Source organism: Neoarius graeffei, chromosome 6 (assembly GCF_027579695.1).
Source record: "Neoarius graeffei isolate fNeoGra1 chromosome 6, fNeoGra1.pri, whole genome shotgun sequence".
NCBI classification, from domain to species: Eukaryota; Metazoa; Chordata; class Actinopteri; order Siluriformes; family Ariidae; genus Neoarius; species Neoarius graeffei.
Genome location: NC_083574.1, coordinates 68,895,712 through 68,917,390, shown reverse-complemented (window position 1 = coordinate 68,917,390; position 21,679 = coordinate 68,895,712). Strand labels below are relative to the sequence as shown.

Genomic DNA, 21,679 nt, shown 5'->3' with positions numbered 1-21,679 from the left:
TGGGTGAAGGTGTCTGATGCTGTTTTTTTTCTGGTGCTGGACTAGACAGAATATATATATGAGCAGTTCATATAATAATAGAATAATCAATGCTTTTATATTCCCCAATGGTTTTACTGATTATCACATGATGACTGTTGACATAAGCACAATTAAACTACCATGTCCACATTATTATTGGCATTTTAATGTAAAACTGTTACTCAATACAGTGTTTTGTGAAAAGTTTTTTATTTTGGAACCACTGGAAACAGAAGAAAAAATGAATTTGAGAATCTGAGTCAATGGTGGGAGGTGGGGAAAACTCAGATAAAAACTTTTTGCCTATACTGCATGTGCTACTGCAAACATAAAAGCTACTATTAAGAGACTGGAGAAGGAGATTTTGTACTTTGAAAGCAACTTAGAAACCAAAATGCTCCGGAGGTGAGCAGGGCACTGCAGGAAAAGAAGCAACACTTGAGTTTCTTTCTTCGGGAATGAGTGAAGGGGGCTCTGGTTAGAGTCAAGGCCAATTTATGCTGACAACCCAGTCCTCGCAAACGGTGTCGCAGACGGTGTCTGCGTAGCCCCCCCCTTCGCAGACGCTCTGCGCGCACCTCCCAAAAATTGTGACCACCGCAGAAGCCTTGCAGACAGCACCGCAGACAAGAGGGCTCTGATTGGTCCACTCTACCCGCTGTACACACACTTCCGCTTCCCTACTTTCCCGGTTTGTTTTGTTTTCACGACCGGCATTTTTAAAAACACGAGCGAAGATGGAGCAGCATGAAGAGCGGTTGATTGAGGAAGTGAGGAAGTACGTACATCTATACGACTCCAGTTCTAGTCATTATAAAAAAAAAAGTTCTAGTCATTATAAGTAACCGGAGGATAAACACTCCACTAACCACACCCACCAACTACTCCTAGCGACTTCGCGCCCCCTTGCGTTGTGCCGGTGAATAACATCGCGCACGCCTATTCCCCCGCTCAACAATAAATTACAACTGTCTGCGAAAAGCTATCTGCGAAAGCCTTGTCGCAAGAGCATGCAGAGGCCTACAGAATGGCTGCAGTGACAGACATGGATGCCCCCAGTGCTTTTTTTTTTTAAACTTGAGCAGAAGGCAGCACAAGAGAGACAAATGCTGCATCTTCATTGACCTAATGGGACCCTGACAACGGACCCAGCTGAAATGAGGAAGCTGGCAGTGTCCTTCTACACTGAGCTCTATGCAGCTGGTAACTGTGATGAAGAGAGCACAGCCCAGCTTCTTCAGGGACTACCAGAACTCAGCCCAAGGCAAAGGGAGACCCTGGACACCATCACATTCAGAGAACTTACACAAGCTGTTCAGCAGCAATCAGCAGGACGTGCACCCGGAATAGACGGACTGCCGGTTGAGTCCTACAAGCACTTCTGGGGAGTGCTGGGGGAGGACTATCACAATGTGATGGACTGTGTGACGAGGAGGCTACTGCCTAGTAGCAGCCAGCATACTGTTCTGTCATTGCTGCCAAAGAAAGGAGATCTGGGCTCACTCAAGAACTGGTGGCCCGTTTCCCTTCTCTGCCTGGACTATAAGATTTTAGCAAAGTGTCTGGCAAATAGACAGTTTTTTAAAGCCCTCTGGCTCATAAGGATCAGTCATACTGTGCGCCTGACAGACCTATCATGGACAATTTGTTTTTAATCAGAGACATTATAGACATTGGAATTACAGGAAAATATAATGTGGGTCTTCTGTCACTAGATCAGGAAAAAATATTTTGACTGGGTAGGACATGACTACTTTTTTAATGTTCTTAAAAGATTTGAGTTTGGGGAAACTTTTATTTCTTGGGTCAAGCTCCTGTATGCTGATGCTTCCGTTATGGTTAAGGTAGGGGATGGACTGAGCTATCTGGTTCCAGTACAGAAGGGTATCAGACAGGGCTGTCTGCTCTCTGGACAACTATATAGTCTCACTAATGAACCTATCCTCAGCTGGCTGAAGAGAGAACTCAGTGGTTTTAGTATTCCAGGTGACCCCAAAAGAGAAAAATGTATATTGTCTGCTAATGCAGATGATGTTACAGTTTTTATTATGAAGCAGGAGGATGTAGCAAGACTTAATGCCAGTCTGGCAATATAGGAGAGTGTGTCCTCAGTCAAAGTCAACTGGGGAAAGAATGAGGGACTCCTCATTAGGTAGGTGGGAGAATGCTGGACCACCATGAATACCAGGAGGCTTACAATGGGGAAAGGATGGGATGAAGTTCCTGGGTGTGTTTGTAGGGACAGACAATTTTAAGAAAAAGATTTGGAGGGCATGCTGGAGAAGGTGGTTGCCAAGCTGTCAAAATGGAATTGGGTATTGTCTCAGTTGTCCTACAGGGGGAAGGTCTTGGTGACAAACAACCTGGCTGCCTCCACCTTATGGCATAAACTTGGCATCCTGGAACCACCTGTGGAGCTCATACATGAAATGCAGAGGAGACTAGTGATTTTTTTTTTTTTCTGGTCAGGCCAACACTGGACTAGGGTACCAGTGCTCTATCTACTGGTACAAGAAGGGGGACAGGGCCTGATCGACATACACAGTCGGATCTCCACTTCCCAGCTGCAGGCAGTGCAAAAGCTGCTATACAATGAAGATGCAGTCTGGAAAAAAAGCAAACACATTCCTGAGGAAAGTGGAGGGCCTTGGCTACACCCAGCAGCTGCTCTTGTTGAACACACAACAGATGGAGTTGGGGAGCCTTCCCGACTTCTACCAGTCAAAGCTGTGAACATGGCAGCGGGTGTTTACGGTTCACAGGAGCCTCTCTCAACCAGAGAAGTGGATCCTCAGAGAGCCTCTGTTATATAATCCATGGATCTCATCAAGACTGCTGAGCTCTGCAAATGTACAGGCATCTCTGCGGAGGAGTGATTGCATGACACTAGCTCAGCTGAGAGAGGGCAATGGGTGGAGATCAGCAACCTTCATACAAAATGCCACTGGCTTACACTCACCTTGCCTAGTAGAAAAATTCATCAGTGAGCTCCAAGAGGTGCTGCCTGAGGGCTGCGGAGGAACCTCAAGGAGGCCTAACACAGACACGAGCGAGCACAACAATGATTGCCCACCCTTCACTGTTTCAGCAGTTGTGGAATAACCACAAGAGGAGAATGGGGACATGCTCCTGTCTTTTCAAACTCCAGTGCTGGGGAGCTTCAAGAGCCTATCCAAGAAGGCAATCTACACTACTTGTGTAAAAGTGACACACCAGGCAGCATTGAGAGGGCTGAAGGCCTCGGGGTGGTCAGGTTTGTTTGGCCCAGACTTCTCCATTAAAGGACGCTGGCGAGCTCTGTACAAACCCCCCATAGAGAAATGAACTGCTGATCTACAGTGGAGAGTGATCCATAAAGCCATAGCTACAAACAGACATGTGGCACACCTGAATCCAGCAGTAGCGAGGGAGTGTTCCTTCTGTGGTCAAGATGAAGATGTAGAACACCTGTTCCTGAACCGCAGTCGGGTAGAGAACTTGTTTAGTCTGTTGAAGGTGTGGTTCAGGGACCTAGGGGAAGAGTTCTCACCTGAAACGTTTATAGGAGGGTCTAAATACAGTGTTGTCAAGAAGGGAAAAGTTCGTTTATTGAATTTATCAGGCTTGGCAAAAATGGCTATCTGAAAAAACAGAAAAAAAATAACCTTGGGGCTGGTACAACAGATGTGGTGGGCATGGTGAGGGGGATGTTGGGAGCACAGATGAAGTTCGAATATTCTTATTATGGTTTGATTAATGATGTTGAAAAGTTTTGCGCAATATGGGGAATATCTGATGTCCTTTATCAGATAAATAATGATGGTCAGCTGATTTTTATCTTTTAATGATTAGTCATGATTCTTATGACTTACTCTTCTTATAGTTTTTAGGTTTTTTTTATTTTGTCTTACTATTTATGGAAATGTACAAAATAATGTTTTTGCTTTATCTTGGTTTTATTGTTTTATCTAGTTGTCTTTTATATTTGGGTGTTTGTCCTTTTTTAGGATCTTTTAGAAATAGTATATATTTATTAACTTAAATTTGCACATTATTTTAGTAATATTTATATATAGTTTCTGAAGTAAAGCTGTCTTCAATGATTGATTGATTGAATAAAGGGGACATAAAAATAAAAAAAAATCTCTCTCTGTGGGGGACATGGTGGTTAGCACGGTCACAGCAAGAAGGTCCTGGGTTTGAGCCCAGCAGCTGGCAAGGGCCTTTCTTTGTGGAGTTTGCATGTTCTTCCCGTGTCTGTGTGGGTTTCCTCTTGGTGCTCCGGTTTCCCCCACAGTCCAAAGACATGCAGGTTAGGCTAATTGGTGGCTCTAAATTGACCAAAGGTGTGAATGGTTGTTTGTCTCTATGTGTCAGCCCTGCAATGACCTGGTTACTTGTCCAGGGTGTACCCCGCCTCTCACGCATAGTCAGCTGGGATAGGCTCCAGCTTGCCTGCAACCCTGTACAGGATAAGTGGCTACAGATAATGGATGGGTGTGTGTGTGTGTGTGTGTGTGTGTGTGTGTGTGTGTGTGAGTGAGAGAGAGAGTGATTATATTAAAAAAAAAAAATAAAAAATCTCCTTCTCACCCCTGGCAGGGGGGGATGGTATCCATGTCATCCTCAAGCTCGGGTCCTCTACCAGAGGCCTGGGAGTTTGAGGGTTCTGTGCAGTATCTTCGATGTTCCTAGGACTGCGCTCTTCTGGACGGAGGCTTCAGATGTTGTTCCTGGGATTTGCTGGAGCCACTCTCCCAGTTTGGGGGTTACTGCCCCAAATGCCCCCACTACCACGGGGACCACGCAACCCTTGACCTTCCACATCCGCTCCAGCTGCTCTTTCAACCCTTGATACTTCTCAAGTTTCTCATGTTCCTTCTTCCTGATATTGGCGTCAGCTGGGATCGCCACATCTATCACCACCACCCTCTTCTGCTCTTTGTCCACCACCACTATGTCCGGTTGGTTAGCCAGGATCTGTTTGTCAGTCTGGAAGCTGAAGTCCCACAGAACCTTGGCCCTGTTGTTCTCAGCCACCTTCTGTGGTATGGCCCATTGGGACTTGGGTACTTCTATTCCATACTGGTTGCAGATGTTCCTGTATACTATCCCAGCCACTTGGTTGTGCCTCTCCATGTACGCTGATCCAGCTAGCATCTTACACCCTGCTACTATGTGCTGGACTGTTTCAGGGGCTTCTTTGCATAGTCTGCATCTTGGGTCTGATCTACTCTGGTAGATCCTGGTCTCTATGGCTCTTGTGCTTATGGCCTGTTCTTGTGCTGCCATGATTAGTGCCTCTGTGCTGTCTGTCAGTCCTGCATTATCCAGCCACTGGTAGGATTTCTTGATATCAGCCACTTCCTCTATCTGACGGTGGTACATGCCATGTAGGGGTTTGTCCCTCCAGGTTGTCTGTTCCTCCTCCTCCTCTGCACTCTCATCAGGGTTCTGCTGCCTGAGACATTCACTTAGCAGTTCATCCTTTGGGGCCATCTTTCTGATGTATTCTCGGATTTTCGATGTTTCATCCTGGACCGTGGTCTTGACGCTCACTAGCCCTCGACCTCCCTCTTTCCGCTTAGTGTATAGTCTCAGGGTGCTGGACTTGGGGTGGAACCCTCCATGCATGGTGAGGAGCTTTCTAGTCTTGATATCTGTGGCTTCTATCTCCTCCTTTGGCCAGTTTATGATACCAGCGGGGTATCTAATGACTGGTAGTGCGTACATGTTGATGGCTCGGACCTTGTTCTTACCATTCAGCTGACTTTTCAGGACCTGCCTTACTCTCTGGAGGTATTTGGCTGTGGTTGACTTCCTTGTGGCCTCTTCATGGTTTCCATTAGCCTGTGGGATGCCAAGGTACTTGTAGCTGTCTTGGATATCACCTATGTTGCCCTCTGGTAGGTCAATCCCCTCAGTCCGGATCATCTTGCCTCTCTTTGAGACCATCCGGCCACACTTGTCCAATCCGAATGACATCCCTATGTCATCGCTGTAGATCCGGGTGGTGTGGATCAGCGAGTCTATTTCTCGCTCGTTCCTGGCATACAGCTTGATGTCATCCATGTAGAGCAGGTGGCTGATTGTTGCCCCACTACGGAATCGGTACCTGTAGCCGCTCTTCGTGATGATCTGACTGAGGGGGTTCAGGCCGATGCAGAACAGCAGTGGTGATAGCGCATCTCCTTGGTATATGCCGCACTTGATGTTGACTTGGGCAATGGGTTTTGAGTTGGCCTCTAGGGTTGTCTTCCCCATTTCCATTGAGTTATGGATGAAGGTCCTTAGGTTCCTGTTGATCTTATACAGTTCCAGACATTCCAGTATCCATGTGTGTGGCATTGAGTCATAGGCTTTCTTGTAGTCAATCCAGGCAGTGCACAGGTTGGTCTGTCTCTTCTTACAGTCTCGGGCGACTGTTCTATCGACCAGTAGCTGGTGCTTGGCTCCTCTGGTGTTACTGTCGATCCCTTTCTGTGCCTCGCTCATGTATTGAGCCACATGCTTACTCATTTTTGCCGCAATGATGCCTGACAGGGCCTTCCATGTTGTGCAGAGACAGGTAATTGTCCGGTAGTTGGATGGGATGGGTCCCTTCTGGGGGTCCTTCATGATTAGGACTGTCCTGCCTTGGGTTAGCCATTCTGGGCAATTCACATCCCATCCCTCAGCAGCTGGTTCATCTGTGCTGCTAGGCGTTCATGGAGTGCAGTTAGCTTCTTCAGCCAGTACGTATGGATCATATCGGGGCCTGGTGCTGTCCAGCTCTTCATCTTTGACACTCTTTCTTGGACGTCTGCCACTGAGATGGTTACTGGTTCTTGTTCTGGGAGGTTGCTGTGGTCAGCTCTTAGGTCCACTAACCATTGGGCATCGGTGTTGTGTGATGCCTTTCTTTCCCATATGTCTTTCCAGTATTTTTCCACCTCAGCTCTTGGTGGTGGAGGCGGCACGGTGGTGTAGTGGTTAGCGCTGTCGCCTCACAGCAAGAAGGTCCTGGGTTCGAGCCCCGGGGCCGGCGAGGGCCTTTCTGTGTGGAGTTTGCATGTTCTCCCCGTGTCCGCGTGGGTTTCCTCCGGGTGCTCCGGTTTCCCCCACAGTCCAAAGACATGCAGGTTAGGTTAACTGGTGACTCTAAATTGACCGTAGGTGTGAATGTGAGTGTGAATGGTTGTCTGTGTCTATGTGTCAGCCCTGTGATGACCTGGCGACTTGTCCAGGGTGTACCCCGCCTTTCGCCCGTAGTCAGCTGGGATAGGCTCCAGCTTGCCTGCAACCCTGTAGAAGGATAAAGCGGCTAGAGATAATGAGATGAGAGATGAGATGAGATGAGCTCTTGGTGGGTCTGACCGGTTGTTGTTTCCCTGCCACTGAGAGTACACCTTGGCTGGTTCAGTGGAGAACAGCTTGTTTATTCTCCTGGCCTCTCCTTCCTTGGTCTCTCTCTTCAACCAGGTGGCCAGAGCTGTTAGTCGCTGTTTGGCAGTTTCGAGTGCCTCTGGTATGGAGAGTGAGTTGTACTTCCTGGGTGCCCCTTTATTCACCATGTTCCCTTTCTGTAGTTCAGCTAGCTGGCTAACTTCTCTCCGTGCTGCCTTTATCTTGGCCTCTAATCGTCTCTTCCATGGTGGATACTGTTTATGTCCCGAGCCCACCTTGTGTCCAAGCATCTCCATGATTACTGTTGCTGTACTGTGTATCAGCTTGTTGGGTCTCAGTGATGGTTCTTGTGGAGATTGTCTTCAGAGCAGCATTCACATCTACTAGTAGATCTTCTGAAGGTACTTGGCAACTCAGCTTCGGTATTCATCGGGGGCTCCAGGTTTCCAGTTGGGTCACGATCTTCCTTCTCAGGTCAGCAGCTCTTGTGTTGAGGCTGTTAGCTGTTGGGGCTTGGTACCCAATCTCTGGTTGTGGGGATGATGATGACGACATCTCCCCGCTGACCTGTCTTCCTGGCTCCCCCTTGCTGTAGCATCTAGTTGTAATAGTAGATTTCGATTACGGATGTTGGAACACTGGGCTAATAGCTGTTTCTTTGTTAGCCTTGATTGTGGGTTTTGAAGTATCCAATCGCTGCATGTATCCCCTCTCTCTGGAATTGCTTGTATAGTAGCATTCCATTCCAGCAATTCCGTATTTTCTGTCCTTGTCCATCGATGTCTTGTTCCAGTAGCCCATTTCTCATCAGTTTGCCCTTGTTCCCTAGCAACTGATGCAGACCTTGTTGACCCGGGCGACGGTATGACTATCAGTTATGTCTTCACTCATTCCTGAGGTAGGCTGATATATCAGTAGTCAGTGAGCATTACCACTGTACTATCCAGCTGATCCTTTTATTTATATATATATATATATATATATATATATATATATATATCACACACACATACATTTATATATCTAAACCCCATTTCCAGAAAAGTCGGGATATTTTCCAAAATGCAATAAAAACAAAAATCTGAATTGTTAATTCATGTGAACCTTTATTTAACTGACAAAAGTACCAAAAAAGTTTTTCAATAGTTGTACTAGCCAGCTTAAATCTATTTTGTAAAGAGAAATGAAGTTAGAATTTATGGCTGCAACACACACACACACACACACACACACAGAAGTTTGGGACAGAGGCAAATTAAGACTGAAAATTTGACAGGATATTCAAGTAACACTGTTTTGTAAGATTCCACAATAAGCAGGTTAATTGGTAACATGATTGGTGGATGCTCCTTTTATCCCCAAAGGCTCAATCTTTGCAAGCAAGGAAGGGTCATGGGCTCACTCCTTTGTGCCAAAATTTGTGAGAGAAAAATTAGTCAATTCTGAAAGAAAATTTCTCAGTGCAAGATTTTAGGTCTTTCAAAATCTACAGTACATAACATTGTGAAAATATTCAGGAAATTCAGACACCTCAATGTGTAAATGGTAAGGTCGGAAATAAATGTTGAATGTTTGACCTTCAAGCTCTCAGGTGGCACTGCCTGAGAAACCATCATGCTAATGTGACAAATATAGCCACCTAGGCTTGGGAGAACTCTATAAAACTATCGTCACTTAACACAGTCTACCATTGCATCCAGAAATGCAACCTGAAACTATATTATGCAAGGAAGAATCCATTCATCAATTCTATGCAGAAACCCTGCAGATTTCTCTGGGCCTGAACTCATCTCAGATGGACCAAAAGACAATGAGTGGAAATATGCACTTTGGTCAGATGAGTCCACATTTCAGCTTGTTTTTGGGAAAATTGTACATTGAGTTATCAGTGCCAAAGATGAACACGGCCATCCAGTTTGTTTTCAAAGAAAGGTGCAAAAGCCAGAATCTATGATCATATGGGGGTGCATCAGTGCCCATAGCATGAGTGAATTACATGTTTGTGAAGGTACTGTTGCTATATTGGGGCATGTATTGGGATTTTAGAGAGACATTCATCAAGTCAACGTCTCTTCCTGGGAAGTCCATGCTTATTTAAGCAGGACATGCTTATTTCTGCATGGGCTACAACAGCGTGGCTTCATACACACAGAGTGCATGTATTTGACTGGCCTGCTGCCTGTCCAGCTCTATCACCTTTTGAAAATGTATGATGCATCATGAAGAGGAGAATCATACAATGGCAACCATGGACTGTTGAGCCGCTGAAGTCTTGTATCAAGCAAGAATGGACAAAAAATCAAATTGCCAAACTCCAACAATTAGTATCCTCAGTTCACATACAATTAAAAAGTGTGATTAAAAGGAAAGGTGAGATAATGCAATGGTAATAATGCCTCTGTCCAAACTTTTTTTTTTTTTTAAGCAGGTTGCAGGCATCAAATTCTAACCTTGTTTCTATTTCCAAATTACAACCCCGATTCCAAAAAAGTTGGGACATGGTGTAAAATCTAAATAAAAACAGAATGAAAAGATTTGCAAATCATGGAAACCCTACATTTCATTGAAAATAATACAAAGGCAACATATCACATGTTGGAACTGAGAAATTTTATTGTTTTTCGAAAAATTTCTGCTCATTTTGAATTTGATGTTAGCAACATGTTTCAGAAAAGTTGGGACAGGGGCAACAAAAGACTGAAAAAGTTGTGCAATGCTAAAAAAAACTAATTTGGTTAATTGTCAACAGGTCAGTAAGATGATTGTGTATAAAAAGAGCATCCTAGAGAGGCGGAGTCTCTCAGAAGTAAAGATGGGGTGGGTTTCACCGCTCTGTAAAAGACTGCGTGGGCAAACAGTGCAACAATTTAAGAATAACGTTCCTCAATGTAAAACTGCAAAGAATTTGGGGATCACATCATCTATGGTCCATAATATCATCAAAAGATTCAGAGAATCTGGAGAAATATCTGTATGCAAGAGACAAGGCTGAAAACTGACATTGGATGCCTGTGATCTTCAGGCCCTCAGGAGACAATGTATTAAAAGCAGACATGTGTCTGTAGTGGAAATCAGTGTATGGGCTCAGGAACACTTCAGAAGACCATCATCTGTGAAAACACTTCATTACTGCATCCACAAATGCAAGTTAAAACCAGATATAAACAATATCCAGAAACCCCGCCCCCTTCTCTGGGCCCAAGCTCTTTTACGATGGACTGAGGTGAAGTGGAAAACTGTCTAATGAATCAAAAGTAGAAATTCTTTTTAGAAATCATGGACCCCACGTCCTCCAAGCTAAAGAGGAGAGAGACCATTCGGCTTGTTATCAGTGCACAGGTCAAAAGCAGCATCTGTGATGGTATGAGGGGGCATTAGTGCACATGACATGGGGAGCTTGTACATCTGGGAAGGCATCATTAATGCTGAATGATATAAACACGTTTCAGAGCAATATGCTGCCATCCAGACTAAATCTTTTTCAGGGAAGGCCTTCCTTCTTTCAGCAAGACAACGCCAAACCGCTTTCTATGCATATTAAAACTACATGGCTCTGTAGTAAAAGAGTCCGGGTGCTAAACTGGCCTGCTGCAGTCCAGACTTGTCTCCCTTTTAAAACATTTGGCGCATTATGAAGCACAAAATACAACAAAGGAGACCCCGAACTGTTGAGCATCTGAAATTGTATATCAGGCAAGAATGGGACAACATTTCTCTTTCAAAACTACAGAAGCTGGTCTCCTTAGTTCCCAAACATTTACAGAGTGTTGTTAACAGTAGAGATAATGCAACACAGTGGTAAACACGCCCCTGTCCCAACTTTTCTGAAAGATGTTACTGACATCAAATTCAAAATGAGCATATATTTCTCAAAAAACAATAACATTTCTCAGTTTCAATATATGATATGTTGTCTTTGTACTGTTTTCAATTAAATATAGCATTTCCATGATTTGTAAATTATCACATTCTGTCTTTACAGTTTACACAGCGTCCCAACTTTTTTGGAATTGGGGTTGTACAATTAAGTTGCTCAGTAAAACTATTGAAAATATTTTCTTTGTACTTTTGTCAGTTAAATGTTCATGTGAATTAACAAATCACAGAATTTTGTTTTATTGCATTTTGGAAAATATCCCAACTTTTCTGGAAATGGGGTTAGTAGTTATCTAAGGATATAGCAATCCATCCATCCAGCCATCCATCCATCATCTGTAGCTGCTTATCCTGTTCTACAGGGTCGCAGGCAAGCTGGAGTTTATCCCAGCAGACTTTGGGTGAGAGGCGGGGTACACCCTGGACAAGTTGCCAGATCATCACAGGGCTGATATATAGACACAAACAACCATTCACACTCACATTGACACCTACAGTCAATTTTAGAGCTACCAATTAGCCTAATCTGCATGCCTTTGGACTGTGGGGGAAACCGGAGCACCCAGAGGAAACCCATTTGGACATGGGGAGAGCATGCAAACTCCACACAGGAAGGCCCTCGTCAGCCACTGGGCTCAAACCCAGGACCTTCTTGCTGTGAGGCAACAGTGCTAACCATTACACCACCATGCCACCCGGATATAGCAATCTAAGTACAATAAACAAAAATGACAAGACAGGTGCAAAGTAACATTGTTCATTTGTGTGCAAAAACTAGTTTTATTACAAAAATATGAGACAGGAACAAGACAGGAAAGGTGGAACGTGGGCATTGTGCATGTGTGTGCAAATGGGCAGTGTCAGGAAATGCATGAGAATCTGTAGTTTCAGTTTGAATTTTTGACTACTGTCAGCTTTTCAGGGCTAACAGTGAGTTGAGGGCTCTGCCTGCCTGGGGCAAGAAGCTGTAGCAGTGTCTGGCAGTGACAGTTCGGATGCTTCAGTACCTTCTGTCAGACAGCAGGAGGGAAAACAGTGCATGTGATGGGTGGGACTTGCCCTGCACTATACTGTTGGAATGGGGGACAATCTGCTTCTTATAAAGTTGGGAGATGGGTGGGAGAGGGATATTATTGATTCTCTCTACTGCCCTCACTATCTGCTGCAGGGACCTTTGTTCAGCGACATTGCAGTTCCTGAACTAGACAGTGATGTAATAGCAGAGAACACTCTCAATGGTCCCTTGGTAGAAGGATGGTAGGAGGGAAGCTGGCCTTCTTCAGCTTTTGCAGAAAGTGTAGATGCTGTTAAGCTTTCTTGGTGATGGTGTTCAGAGTCCAGGAAAGGTTGTCTCCCATGCGTCCTCCCAGGAACTTCACACTGCTGACTGTTTCAACAGTTATATATATAAAACTAGGGGCAGCATGGTGGTGTAGTGGTTAGCGCTGTCGCCTCACAGCAAGAAGGTCCGGGTTCAAGCCCTGTGGCCGGCGAGGGCCTTTCTGTGCGGAGTTTGCATGTTCTCCCTGTGTCTGCGTGGGTTTCCTCCGGGTGCTCCGGTTTCCCCCACAGTCCAAAGACATGCAGGTTAGGTTAACTGGTGACTCTAAATTGACTGTAGGTGTGAATGGTTGTCTGTGTCTATGTGTCAGCCCTGTGATGACCTGGCGACTTGTCCAGGGTGTACCCTGCCTTTCGCCCATAGTCAGCTGGGATAGGCTCCAGCTTGCCTGCGACCCTGTAGAACAGGATAAAGCGGCTAGAGATAATGAGATGAGATAATATAAAACTAGCACATCTCAGAAAAAGAATATTGTGAAAAGTTCATTTTTTCATAATTTAATTCAAAAATGTAAGCTTTCATATATTCTGTATTCATTACATGTAAAGTGAAATATTTCAAGCCTTTTTTGTTTTAAATTTTGATAATTATGGCTTATAGAACATGAAAATCAGAAATCCAGTATCTCAAATTAATAGAATATTTCCTAAGATCAAGAAAAAAAATAAGATTTACAATACAGAAATGTCCAAATTCTGAAAAGTATGTTCATGTATACACTCAGTACTTGGTTGGGGCTCTTTTACTATGAATTACTGCATCAGTGCAGTGTGGCATGGAGGCGCTCAGCCTGTGGCACTGCTGTGGTGTTACTGAAGCCCAGGTTGCTTTGAAAGCGGCCTACAGCTGGTCTGTATTTTTGGGTTGGGTGTTTCTCTATGGGGTTCAGGTGAGGCAAGTTGGCTGGCCAAATAAGCACAGTAATATCATGGTCAGCAAACCATTTGGTAGTAGTTTTGGCACTGTGGGCAGGTGCTAAGTCCTGCTGGAAAAGGAAATCAGCATCTCCATAAAGCTTGTCAGCAGATGGAAGCATGAAATGCTCTAAAATCTCCTGATAGATGGTTGCATTCTCTTTGGACTTGATAAAATACAGTGGACCAAAACCAGCAGAATTTACTTTCTTTTGAAGAAAAAGGACTTTGGACCACTGAGCAACAGTCCAGTTCTTTCTCTCCTTGAAATGCAAAAGTTACTTTCATCTGAAATGTCCTTAATCCAACTAAGACACTTCTGATGTTGTCTCTGGTTCAGGAGTGGCTTGATATTAGAAATGCCTGAAGACATCTGTGCATGGTGGCTCTTGATGCCCTAACACCAACCTCAGTCCACTCCTTGTGAAGCCCTCCCACATTCTTGAATCAACTTTTTCTTAACAATCCTCTCAAACTTTTGTCTTCTGGACAGCCATCAAGTCACTGGTCTTCCCCATGATTGTAGGTGCATGTTCTGAACTAGACCGAGACATACAGTAAATGGTATTTATACTCATCTCATTATCTCTAGCCGCTTTATGCTGTTCTACAGGGTCGCAGGCAAGCTGGAGCCTATCCCAGCTGACTACGGGCGAAAGGCGAGGTATATCCTGGACAAGTCTCCAGGTCATCACAGGGCTGATCATGCTGGTTGAGAACGTGGACAGAGGACACAATCCCACATCCGTCTTGGATCCAGTGGTGTGACATTTCCTGTAAGTCAGCCTCCAGCAATCACATCTCTCCCAGGAGATGGCACAGGGCCTCCATATGGCCACACAAGCTCCTGCCCCTCAAGCAGACTGTTCCAGCAGTACCATATCACTCCCAGACCCAGCCTGAGAAGCCCTGATCACCAAACTGGCAGCAGAAGGCTGCAACTGGGACCTACTCCTGCCCTACATGCTATTTGCCATCCCAGAGACTCCTGAGGCTCCAATGAGGTTCATGTCATTTGAAATCCTGTTCAAATGAAGGCCCAGGTGTCTGCTAGACATGTCCAAAGAGTCCTGGGAGAACCAGCCTACACCATTCCACTCCATTATTGAGTACATACAAAACCAAATAGAGTGGGTGGTGCCCATCATGAAGGAGCATATGCAAGTGGCACAGAGGGAACATCAAGGGACTTGCCCTCGCCCAGTACAACCCAGAGAGTTCCAGCTGAGTAACAGAGTGCTTCTCCTCATCCCCAGCAGTGATTGAAAGTTCCTGGCCCATTGGCAAGGCCCCTACACCATCCCAGAGAGAGTAGGCCCAGTAAATTACCACCTGTAGTAGCCAGGTAAGGGAGCCCCTAATAAACTATCATATTCACATGCTAAAAAAATGGATGGAACCTGTTCCAGTGCTCTCTGCTCTCTCTATCCCTCACAGCACAACCAGAGAGCAGGTCCACCATGGGGAGGAACTCATGCTGACTCAAAAGCAGGAGCTCAAAGGTCCTACCCCCCTGGCTTTCTGTGTCTTCCAACAGATTCCAGCCCCGACAGCACTCACCCAACTTCGGACAAAAGCGGCTCTCCACCTCAACGCCTCCCTTAAAGGAACAGTCCACCGTACATCCATAATGAAATATGCTCTTATCTGAATTGAGACGAGCTGCTCCGTACCTCTCCGAGCTTTGCGCGACCTCCCAGTCAGTCGGACGCAGTCAGACGTGCTGTCACTCCTGTTAGCAATGTAGCTAGGCTCAGTATGGCCAATGGTATTTTTTGAGGCTGTAGTTAGATGCGACCAAACTCTTCCACGTTTTTCTTGTTTACATAGGTTTATATGACCAGTGACATGAAACAAGTTCAGTTACACAAATTGAAATGTAGCGATTTTCTATGCTATGGAAAGTCCGCACTATAATGACAGGTGTACCAACACCTTTTGCGCGCTTCAGCAGCGCATTGATATCTGAGCTCCATATCAATGCGCTGCCGAAGCGCGCAGAAGGTGTTAGTACGCCTGTCATTATAGTGCGGACTTTCCATAGCATAGAAAATCGCTACATTTCAATTTGTGTAACTGAACTTGTTTCATGTCACTGGTCATATAAACCTATGTAAACAGGAAAAATGCGGAAGAGTTTGGTCGTATCTAACTACAGCCCCAAAAAATACCATTGGCCATACTGAGCCTAGCTACATTGCTAACAGGAGTGACAGCGCGTCTGACTGCGTCTGACTGACTGGGAGGTCACGCAAAGCTCGGAGAGGTACGGAGCAGCTCGTCTCAATTCAGATAAGAGCATATTTCATTATGGAAGTACGGTGGACTGTTCCTTTAAACAGTAGAGCTCCTGTAGTGACATTACCATACCAAGACAGGAAGAATCACAGATACCTCATATCTGCACTCAATTTTCTTCACTCCCTGCCACTTGTGTAAACAAAAGAGCACTTGTTTTTTCACCGCACTTATATGTCCCAAGTCTTTGGCCAAGCCCAAGTGCTAGGGGGTGCCACAACACATAAATGTATCTCACATATTTTTAATCTGATGAAGGAATGAATTAATAACTGATAAAGTGATAAAGTTAATATCGACATGTTTTCACAATATTTTAATTTTTGTAATTGATTAAATTTGGTAGGTAATTTTCATTAATTTATTTATTCATAGTTCTGTGACTTGGTATCAAAAGTCGGAAGTTTTGAAATTATTCAGGCCATCTGACCAGAAGGAGGACCCATAAGATGCCTATTGGCCAGGTGGCCATTTTGAATAAGTAATATGCATGAGGAAACCCCTAGAAACACTTGCCTAAACCCAAGACTTTGAGCTCTTTGTTAATGGAAGCTTCGACACCTTTTACAAAAGTCCATTCTGCTAAATTTCAGTTCCACATTCCATTCATTTCACATTGTCTGTTGTTTTTGTCTGTGTTGTCTGCATCTGTGTTAGTGTTTTAGATATTAGGAATAAATATTTGTTTCATTATAAATATTTGTGAATCTGTGTTTGTTTTGCTCACAATTCTGGTCACTAAATATGTTTTCTGTTACCTAAACATTTTACTTTATTATATTTTTCTCTAACAAAACTTTTTTTTTTTAAACTGTGAAGTGAGTTTCACTGCAGCATGATTACAACACATCTGTTAAGCTATTTCAGTGGACAGATAGTCAATTTAGGTTGTGTGTTATTAAATTCTGTGTTATTAAATTCTCCTTTTGAGCCCAATTTCCTTACACAAATAAGAGCACAAGCAAGGAGGGCCATAAGGACCATGCTGTTCACATACAGAAAGATATGGAAGGGAAAGTTCTGGGAAAGTCAAGACCAGACAGGAGAAGGGAGGCCAGAGATCCAGAACCAAACACAAACAGCTGAAATTTCAGGGCTTGTGAGAGGAAAGACAACATTCAGAATTTGATTAAGAAAGGCAAACAAGGAAGACACACCACACAAGGAAGGGGGCACATGAGATGACTGCAAGTAATGCCAGCAATGTGGATATAGAGAAATATGCAATAGAAAGAGCAGGGAAGAATGGGAAAGAGAAAGGAACAAACAATAATGTGAAAGATTGCAAGTCTACTCACAGAACAACTTCCACATGGTCCAGAGCCCACTGGTCTTTCCCTGTACTACCATGACGTGGTTGCCACCAGCGCAACTGGACCCCTTTCATACGGGCTTCACTATAAGAGGGAAAAAAATCCTATTTAGATATTTTTAAAAAAGAGCACTGCCATCAAATGTTTTATGACTTACAGGGGGATGTTGTAGGAGACTTTCTGGGCTTTGATGAAGTCTTTAGTCTGGTGCTGGGCAATAACATGCCAGCTCACTCCATTGTTGACACTGTATTGGAGCAACACAGCCCGGTCAGCAGTGTCAACCTGGTTCAAAGCTGAGTTACAGCTGTCTGTCTGTGACCTGCTCCCAATTTGCAGCACAAACATGATCTTGCTGAAGTTGAGAGAGAGTAAAAAAGAAGTCTAGACATTGGCAGCTCTGCTTTAGACACCATCACATTGGTCAAAACAGGTACCAATAAAGTGAAAACACTGTCAGTTTACCAATCAGCAAATTCCAAAATACCCAAATATTGATCAACATTGATAAATGAGAGGATAAGGCCTCAGCCTAAAGCCTATGCAGTGAATGCTATCCTAGCCTTTTGCTATAAAGTGTGCTGTACCTGGCCCTGGAAAGATCCAGAGGTTTGGAGATAGCCTGTCTCATTTTGCAGCCATTAAAATATAGGGAGTCCCCATGGGCATGTGGGGAAAGCTGGCCACAGCCACTGCTAACCCCTCCACCCTGAATGATACTCCAGCTGTCCTCAGACACAGACCCAGATTCAAAGTTGTCCTTGATAGAGTTGGGAAGATCGCTGCTCCACAGGGAGCAATCATCACCTGGAGGAAAAAAAAAAGAAAAGAGAGAAATGCAGTGATATATCCAGGCACTATTAACGTTAATATTGCCACTGTTACAAACCAAGTCTGCAAGTTTAGTGACAAGTGTTTTCAAATTCAATATGTACTGTAAACAAAGAGGGAAAGTGCAAATTAGCAGTGCAAACCATAATGCCCTTCGTCACAAATGCAGACTGCTCCAGTGGTGCAGTAACCATGTCCGCTGCAAAGACCTGGACATGCTTCACCAATGTAGACATTATCAACACCCCAGCCATGTCGCTCACCATTATCCTCTTTCTGAATCCAGCGGAACTGTGTTGCACTGCAGACCAAGAGGAACATGTTTAGATTACATTTGGTTATGGTGAACAACACAGTCCGTTGTTAGCCCTAAAATATACTAGTAAATCAAAAATAATTCTATTGTGGAAATTTTTATCTGGCACCAGGACAAATACATTGTATCCTTGGACATGAACCAGTGACAATTTGTTGTGTGATTTCTAGAGAGAGAAATGTGTCACAGAGGTAAACATCTAATAAAACATAAGTTGTCAGAAACAAAAGGTGGCATTTCTGAGAGTGGTATTAGGTGTGTGTCCGAATTGTAAGCCAAATACCCCTTGTAGATGTAAAGTCCTGAAATTAAACTCCAACACAGCAAAGACGTATTTGAACTCTTTAATTCAATTCAATTATTTTTATAACACTTAACAATAGACATTGTCATAAAGCAACTTTACAGAAATGTATAAATTCCAGATACAAATCTTAAAATGTACAAATTCGTAAATTTATCCCTAATGAACAATCCTGAGGCAACTGTGGCAAAGGAAGAACTCCCGAGACAACATGAGGAAGAAACCTTGAAAGGAACCAGATTCAAAGGGGAACCCATTATCATTTTGATGAGAATGGATAGAGTGATTATAAATAACTCACTTTGATAACTGTGTCTTGTGTTGTCAAAAAGTGCAATTGTATAATCAGGAAATTCATTATAGTTTTGACATGAAGTTACTTGAGGTTGTTGAACTTCAATTATACATCTTTCACTCCCAGCTACCACAGCTATCTCCATGCTCTCCTAGTCTTGCATTTTTTCTTGCATGTTACGACAATGAACTAGGAGTGCTCCTTCCTTGACAGAATAAAATGCTATCAAACTACAACATAAGAAACATTACATGTGTAATAAGTCATAAATGTTACAGCACGGTTTTCCTTATTTTTTTGAAACAGTAAATGTTAGCCAGTCCAAATCAAATCTTTCTTTTGCATTATACCCTTCAGTACATTCGCATTATTCAAAGTCAGTTACAGTGGTGCTTGAAAGTTTCTGAACCCTTTAGAATTTTCTGTATTTCTGCATAAATATGACCTAAAACATCATCAGATTTTCACACAAGTCCTAAAAGTAGATAAAGAGATACCGGTTAAACAAATGAGAAAAAAATATTCTACTTGGTCATTTATTTATTGAGGAAAATTATCCAATATTACATATCTGTGAGTGGCAAAAGTATGTGAACCTCTAGGATTAGCAGTTAATTTAAAGGTGAAATCAGAGTCGGGTGTTTTCAATCAATGGGATGGCAATCAGGTGTGAATGGGCACCCTGTTTTATTTAAAGAACAGGGATCTATCAAAGTCTGATCTTCACAACATATATTTGTGGAAGTGTATCATGGCATGAACAAAGGAGATTTCTGAGGACCTCAGAAAAAGCATTGTTGATGCTCTTTTTCAGGCTGGAAAAGGCTTCAAAACCATCTCTAAAGAGTTTGGACTCCACCGATTCGCAGTCAGACAGATTGTGTACAAATGGAGAAAATTCAAGACCGTTACCCTCCCCAGGAGTGGTTGAGCAACAAAGATCAATCCAAGAGCAAGGCATGTAATAGTCGACAAGGTAACAAAGGACCCCAGGGTAACTTCTAAGCAACTGAAGGCCTCTCTCACATTGGCTATTGTTAATGTTCATGAGTCCACCATCAGAAGAACACTGAACAACAATGGTATACAAGGCAGGGTTGCAAGGAGAAAACCACTGCACTCCAAAAAGAACATTGTTGCTCATCTGCAGTTTGCTAAAGATCATGTGGACAAGCCAGAAGGCTATTGAAAAAATGTTTTGTGGACGGATGAGACCAAAATAGAACTTTTTGGTTGAAATGAGAAGCGTTATGTTTTGAGAAAGGAAAACACTGCATTCCAGCATAAGAACCTTATCCTATCTGTGAGACATGGTGGTGGTAGTATCATGGTTTGGGCCTGTTCTGCTGCATCTGGGCCATGGTGGCTTGCCATCATTGATGGAACAATGAATTCTGAATTATACCAGCAAATTCTAAAGGAAAATGTCAGGACATCTGTCCATGAACTGAATCTCTAGTAAAGGTGGGTCATGCAGCAAGACAACAACCAAGTCACACACAAGTCGTTCTACCAAAGAATGGTTAAAGAAGAATAAAGTTAATGTTTTGGAATGGCCAAGTCAAAGTCCTGACCTTAATCCAATTGAAATGTTGTGGAAGGAGCTGAAGTGAGCAATTCATGTGAGGAAACCCACCAACATCCCAGAGTTGAAGCTGTTCTGTAAGGAGGAATGGGTTAAAATTCCTCCAAGCCAGTGTGCAGCACTGATCAACAGTTACCAGAAATGTTTAGTTGCAGTTATTGCTGCACAAAGGGGTCACACCAGATACTGAAAGCAAAGTTTCACAATACTTTTGCCACTCACAGATATGTAATATTGGATCATTTTCCTCAATAAATAAATGTCCAAGTATAATATTTTTGTCTCATTTGTTTAACTGGGTTCTCTTTATCTACATTTAGAACTTATGTGAAAATCTATTGATGTTTTAGGTCATATTTACGCAGAAATATAGAAAAATTCTAAAGGGTTCACAAACTTTCAAACACCACTGTAGATATGACAGGGGTCTTCTGTTTATCCTAACTATAACTATGAACAGGTGACTGTGACCCAGGGGGGTCAGGGGCTAAGGTCTCTAGGGTTTGTTTGGATTTCATTCCAGTCCATGATATCTTGTCCACCTTCCATGACTTTCAACCCACATGATTGAGAGCAGTGATTTTCAACTCCTAGTAGAATTTTTCTATTCTGGGATGAGATTCAGTGATGACATGGTTATTGTGCTGGGTGTCACTATGGAAACATTGACAATGATGACCTTGTATGGATCAGGATTGTATGTTCTTTGCCACTGTATCTGCTTGCCATAGCTTTACATCTGTCTGAAACTGGAAATGAAGAAGAGATTCAGCTAGCTTCATTCTCACAGGCCTATTGAACAGGACATCAGCAGGAGCCATTCCAATTGAGCAGTGAAATGTGGTATGGTAGTAGTGGAGGAATGCATACAGAATCCTTTTCCATGGATGACCTTCAACGTGGTCAGCACATTTACAGTAGTCTTTTCAAATGTATGCATCAAATGTTCTGCTTCTGCATTGGCCTGAGGCCACAGTGAATTTATGTTCTTGTACCTAAAACCAAAGTATATTCCAAAGTCTGCATATTCTGAGCTTTTGAAAGGTGGGCTATTGTCTGTCTTGACCTCAGCTGGAATTCCCAATGTAAAGAATATTTTGTTGAGTTTAGGAATTATAGCTGTGGCTGACATACACTGTAGGATCTCTACCTCTGGATACCTGGAATATTCATCAGTGACCGCCAAAAGGTAATCAGAACAGAATGAACCACACAAGTC

General features: G+C 43.5%; 1 protein-coding gene across 1 annotated transcript in view; it reads right to left on the bottom strand.

Annotated features, from left to right (window-relative positions):
* The window catches only part of LOC132888311 (reelin-like), a 1,389,809-nt gene that overhangs the window by 39,574 nt on the left and 1,328,556 nt on the right, over nt 1–21,679 (bottom strand). The window contains 4 exon segments of the mRNA XM_060924376.1: nt 17,115–17,213; nt 17,287–17,484; nt 17,717–17,936; nt 18,104–18,261. Of these exon segments, the coding sequence (XP_060780359.1) occupies nt 17,115–17,213; nt 17,287–17,484; nt 17,717–17,936; nt 18,104–18,261 (675 nt within the window).